Below are 6,031 nucleotides of genomic sequence, written 5' to 3' on the forward strand. Positions count from 1 at the left end.
TTAGCTGCATTCTCCTAGAGAGATCTTTATCTCTTATTCCTACTACGAGTCTGTCTCTTATGTGTTCATTTCGGCTCACTCCGAATTCACAGTACTCACTAAGCTCGTACAGTGCTCTGATGTAGCATTCCGCATTTTCCCCTGGGTTCTGCACTCTCTGATGGAAACATGCCCGTTCATGTATCACATTCCTTTTCGGCATAAAGTATTCCTCAAATTTTCCAAGAACAGTCTCGTAATCCTCCGCATTCTCCCCTTCCGCGAATGTGAACGATTTAAAAATGTTTTCCGCTTCAATACCCATAGCATATATTAACGTGCTAACCTGTACTTCTTTGTCCTCCTTACTCAGTTTTGTAGCAACCCTGTAGCGCGAGAACCTCTGTCTCCAGGACGGCCACTCTGCAGGACGACCAAAGTTGAAACTGTCTGGGGGATTAAATTTCGCCATCTCTCTCTTCGTTCACTTTTACTTCTGACACCATGTCTTGTATTTATTTACCAGGAGGCATTTATTCGTCGCTTTCTTATTTATTACGACTGCAGTGGAACAGTACACAATTCCGTGTGCTCTTTTACAGACCACCGCCCCCTAGCGGGTGGATGATATAACACAATACCCTGACAGACGTAAGCGTGCTCCGGCACGAATGCTGAAACCGTATGTGAGTGCAGGCCAGAGGGGGAGTGGGGAGGAGGGACAATCGTACTCGGGCCCGGTTCACAGCAACCGTGCCTAGTGTGAGTACACCCTAAGGTGCTTCCCTACCTGTCGTCCTATACTGCCAAGATTCCAGACTCCGGGCCCACGTGACCATGGCCAGAATGAGTTGTTGGAGGATGGATTAAAAGTATGATGCAATTTAGCACCGACAACAAGTTTATTCAAGTCATACATATCCTGTAACAAGGTGTCCCACTATTGGTTGTACGATGCAAGTTTCAACACATACTGAAAAACTTTAATTTAATTCTAAATGTTTACGACTGTAAGCATTTATCATTACTGAGGAAATGAAATATTTAAGATTTAATATGAAAGTTATATGAGTAAAATACTCCGAGTAGCGTAATGCAATTGGAACAAATGAACATGATGCATAATAAAAAGCATTCAACTGATAAGTAAAATGAACTGAATTGCATTTTTGGGTTTTATTGCTGAAGACAATCTGTCTACCAGTGTTTGACTTATTAAAAAAATTAATAAAGTTCTATGTTATCCTATTGAACATCATCATTTTCCTGTCTTCCTCCGAAAGCAGCCTCCAGTCAAGTGCTTGCTTCCCTAACAGCGTGCAGACTGCAAACCAGTCCGGCTCGTTCTAGCTCAGTGGGTGTCCATTAGATGGACAGATTCATCCACGACATCCAGGGGGAGTGGGGTAACGGTCTTTGTTAACACTGGTGTGGTTCCAGGCTTATACCTATAGCTCCCCTCCCTGTGAATGGGAGATGTGGACAAAGTGGGAGAGATTAATGCATCACTTATTATAACTGACTGTACAAAACAACAGTGATATAGTTTAGTATAAGCACTGACCAATCGCAACTGCATTTAATATACTAACAAGTATTTTAATCCTAACAGAGAATGCACAACAGTACAGGCTGCACAAGGGAACAGAGAGCACAGTAACACTCACTTTTGACCCCTCTTTGCTGGCTGGTCATAGCCCCTGAGATACTCCACCCCCGCCTTCGTGATGACACACAGGTCCACGTTGCTGCCAGAGCCAAGATCACAGAAGATTCCGGCAGTGATGGCATCCCGGACTAGAGTTTTGGCCTCCTCCAGCTGGGAAGAAAACCACAAAAGAGGCAGCGACAGCAATTTTAATTAATACCGATTCACACTGATCACAACAAGAGCTGAAATATCCATTAGAAGGATAAATAAGGTTACTGACCTCCATCTCTGGTTTGTATCGATCCTCAAAAACAGAAACGGCAGCTGCAGCTCCCGATCCTGAAATTTTACAGTGTTGGTAAACAGTTTCATTTTCAAATTGTTATTTTATACATCGATCAAAATATAGCTAAATGCTGTTTTTCTGAAACACTAACCACAATGGACTGTAGTCCTTCATAAATTGTTTAAAGCATTTCAGTTTTTTTTTGGCCTTATTAAAATTTTGTTGGAGGGCAGACAGTTTTAACTGAAAGAATAAAAACTCAGTATCTACCACATGCAAACACAGCACATTAATGGTTATGAGGCAAACTAATAGTCTGGTCCTTGGAGTTAGGGAGATGTAAGGTTAGATGATCTTTCTCACCCATGGTGAGAAAAGGAAGTTTGTCTGTAGAGCCATGAGGGTAGATGCTGTAGAGATGGGCTCCTGTCACGTCCACCCCCCCAACGATCAGAGAGGAACCAATGTGGCCCTGATACCTAAGGAAAGAAGCAGCCAGTAAGTTTATGCATTGTTTATTCATGTCAAAGTACACCATCATCGCTATCTGTCGCACCATTATTCACTCTCAATGACATTGCTTCTTATTTAATGTGATGACACTTCCTTACCTGAAAAGCAGCTGTTTCAGCTGTCTGGTCACAGTGACGACCAGTGGGGGGCGCCCTGTACTGAGTGAGTGCAGCTCCACGTTGGAGGCCATCATCTGGGTGGTAATCTCTGCATCTGCAGCGACCCCTGCCCCACAGCAGCTGCATGACAGAAGAGCCAGAGAGGACTGTGATTGCCCACCGGACTGACGGAGAGCCCCACAAATACTCATAGTGTGCGAGTAGGAATGCTACAGTCAATACAGAATTTTGCTTTTCATTAAATGGAGATTGCAATAAACTTTCTACTAAACTCCTGTAGATGTAGTCATCAGATTATCTCAGTGCTACAATGTAACTAAAGCTAAATATTGAAGTGGAAAGATAATCTTTAAGTCTTTCTGAATGAAACTAATAACTTTGTTCTGAAATGTGCACACCTGCATGGTTTTAGAAAGGATGAACGGCAAATATCTATTAAAGATATTGAGGCCAACAATTAACAACTGACAATAAAATATATTAATCAATACTGATGATGCTTTTTTCTTCAGTACACACTTATTTTCATACAATGTTCCCTTCTGTGTCCTACGATGGGACAATAAAGGTCATATTTATGCTGCAGCTTGCATGTTGTAAACAATACAGTGTAGCTGCTATAGCAACCCATTACACCATACATGCTGGTTTGCTTTGTTTTCTGTCCTGTACAGGATCAGACAGTGTGTTTGCTTTTCAAAATCACTCTCCCAACTCACTAGATGTTCGGAGCAATGTAATGGATCTTCATGCAGTTTTTATCAGCCACCACCATGTCATCCGTGGCTCGGGTATCAGCTCCGAGTATCACGCCATCCTGAGAGGGGAGGTGCGAGACAAAATACATGAGAGAAGAAAGCAGACAGCAGATGGACAGAAAGGAAAGCGGGCAGAGTGGAGCTGGAGCAGGTGGAACATTTATTTAATATTTAGCATCCTCCTGAGACCCAAGTCCTTCAATTTTAGGTTATTTGTCTTTGGAGGAAATAAGACATCCTACAATTTAGATTTTTTCAAATTTATTTTTACTTTTAATTTCACAGAATGTCCTTTTTAGTGTACAACAGGAATAAATATGTTTCCTTACATCAGTGAAAAGATAGATGCAAATACAAAATGTCCACTACAATGGACATAAATTAATGGGTGGGGTCTCAAGAGGATATGAATCATATATATGAATCGATAGTGTTGCCTGAGATCAGGCTGACAAAACAAAGTCCACATTTACTTGTCCAGTAGGTGGACAGAGAATTTCCATCCATCCATTTTCTGCAACTGCTTGTCCTATTCAGGGTTGTGGGGGTCCATTGCCTATCCTGGAGGCTATGGGTGCAAGGCAGGGAATAACCCAGGACGGGGCACCAACCCATCACAGGGCACACTCACACACCAATCACACACACAGGGACACCTATGGGCACTTTGGTAACTCCAATTAGCCTCGGCATATTTCTGGACTGTGAGGGGAAACTGGAGTGCTATATTTGGAGGAATCCCCATGACAACACAGGGAGACCATGCTCCACACACACGGAGCCGTGGTGGAAACTTGAACCCTGGTCCCAGAGGTGACAGTGCTAACCACTGCACCACTGTCCACTACAGTGAATTTAAACCATCATTTTTTTGCACCAAAAATAAGATCCTTTCTTTAGGCACAGTGCCTATCTGGATTCTGTATCTAACATTATATATCAACAATAATTTAGGTCTAGTCTGCAAAAAGCAAAGCAACCAGCCAAGTATTGTAGATTGGAGTCATTCATTTAGGACTGAAATTTAAAAATATTCTCCTTGTGGAGTAAAGTTCTAGATGGATTACCTGTAACTCTTGATTATTTCGATCTACAGTAGCAATGAATTATAACTTTAACCAAACAATTAATAGCCAAGGTGAAATAAAACATTTCTCCAGCTTAAAAAAGTAATAGCTTGAACCACAGCAAAGTAGTATTACAGTCCACATGAAGGTTTCCATTACCTTGTACATCATTCCAGCGATGGTGGTGCCGGTCTTCCTGGCCTTAGGGGCACTGTAACCGAGCTCAGATAAGTTCCCCTCTAACACAGCATTTCTGTAACATACACAAAAGTTTTCACAAAAAAACCGTTGTCACAAAACATAATCTTTGTAACACAATTTATGTACTGATCTACGGCAAAGGTGTACTCTGCACATTGTGGTAGTGATCAATCCATCGCTGAATGAAAATTAGGAATACAAATGCGATATAATAAAGTTTTTTGAAGATTATTTCTAAGGACAGATGTGAAAAGATAACTACAAAACTACTACTAATAAAAAACAGAAAACAACGTCTGCGCCAATCTCTGCGTGTCAAAGACACAAAGCATAGCAAAATGTGCTACTGACCTCCGTGCGTTTTCGAAGGAAAAGCCGCAGCTTTCGGACAGACACGGCTCCACAGTGCTCGACATACTTGAAGATGATAGTTAACTTGATTCAAGAAAACGTTTCAATAAACTGAGAACAGAGCAAAATATACAGTTTTATCTTAATATTTCACGCCGTTACAGAATGCTATGCCTGCTGAATGCGTCAGCGTTTTAGGCTTATTAAGGCGTTCCGCCTCAAACTTTCAGTTTCTGTTTGAACATAACAGGGAACAGTAATGGTGGTGAAAGAGCACCAAGCAGCAGGTTCGTCTCTGATTGGGAGATTTTTTGTGTGTACTGCAGGGCGATTTAGAGACACCACTTGACATAAAAGGATGCGCTTGGACTGGAGCAAGAAAGATAGATCTGGCTCCTACTTTATTTTTTCGGCGGGCGCATTCCGTGCGCGCAGCAGCTGGTGTTCATACTGTGGATGCGGATGGTTACAGTCGGCGCATGCGTACTGCAATGATATTTATCCAGAAAATAATCGACTCTAGGCTTCAGTCGCAGGGGGTGCAAGGTCATTCTAGAAGGGCTGGTGCACCTGCCATAATTTTTGCCGACTGGGGGCGGGCCGGGGGCAGACCTCCTTGCCATTATTAGGATACAGTACGACCCACTGAGCTACCATAGGGTATTATACTGAGACAGAATTTATTATAAGGATTGTCGTCTTAATTTCGTATGTAAAAGTAGATGTTACAACAGTCGAGATATTTGGTCCATCTTCCAACCACTTTGGTCAGGGGATAGAAAGCAGAGATGCAGGCTGTGTCCATCGGAGGACATGTCCACTCACTCTCTCACAATTTAGAGAAACCTGTTATTGGACTAGAGGAACTGAGCGACACAGAGCAGAGATGGGATTCGAATGCCCAACACTCTAGGCATGAGGCCAGCCCACTGTATTGTGATATTTTACTCACTGTTTCCCTGGTTTACACCAGTAACAAATTTATACCGTTTTGCATTTGGAACATAACAAAGGTCAAAACTGAAGCTGAAAGTCTTCAGTTATTTTGTCTACTGCTTTTGATCTTTTATGTGTGTCAGCTTGATTTTGGTAGATATTTTGCTTCC

The 6,031-nt window shown here is 42.2% G+C and overlaps 1 protein-coding gene across 1 annotated transcript; it reads right to left on the reverse strand.

The window, feature by feature from the left end:
* Positions 1-845: 845 nt before the first annotated feature.
* On the reverse strand, positions 846-5,367 carry psmb10 (proteasome 20S subunit beta 10). Its single transcript, XM_023809822.2, has 8 exons — positions 4,926-5,367; positions 4,533-4,626; positions 3,268-3,365; positions 2,528-2,668; positions 2,280-2,395; positions 1,911-1,969; positions 1,647-1,798; positions 846-1,442 (listed from the first exon to the last, which is right to left on the reverse strand). Exons 1-8 carry the CDS (start codon positions 4,988-4,990, stop codon positions 1,331-1,333), a joined length of 837 nt encoding a protein of 278 aa, XP_023665590.1. The 5' UTR covers positions 4,991-5,367; the 3' UTR covers positions 846-1,330.
* Between the last annotated feature and the right edge of the window lie 664 nt (positions 5,368-6,031).

This window comes from Paramormyrops kingsleyae, chromosome 23 (assembly GCF_048594095.1).
Source record: "Paramormyrops kingsleyae isolate MSU_618 chromosome 23, PKINGS_0.4, whole genome shotgun sequence".
Classification (NCBI taxonomy): domain Eukaryota; kingdom Metazoa; phylum Chordata; class Actinopteri; order Osteoglossiformes; family Mormyridae; genus Paramormyrops; species Paramormyrops kingsleyae.

What these genes read in the sequence shown, in the direction of transcription:
- psmb10 (XM_023809822.2), bottom strand. Translation starts at nt 4,990, where the DNA reads ATGTCGAGCACTGTGGAGCCGTGTCTGTCCGAAAGCTGCGGCTTTTCC. An exon ending in TCCTTCGAAAACGCACGGAG is followed by an intron (nt 4,627 to 4,925) that starts GTCAGTAGCACA and finishes TGTATGTTACAG; the next exon opens with AAATGCTGTGTTAGAGGGGA. An exon ending in ACTTCCTTTTCTCACCATGG is followed by an intron (nt 1,970 to 2,279) that starts GTGAGAAAGATC and finishes GTAAAATTTCAG; the next exon opens with GATCGGGAGCTGCAGCTGCC.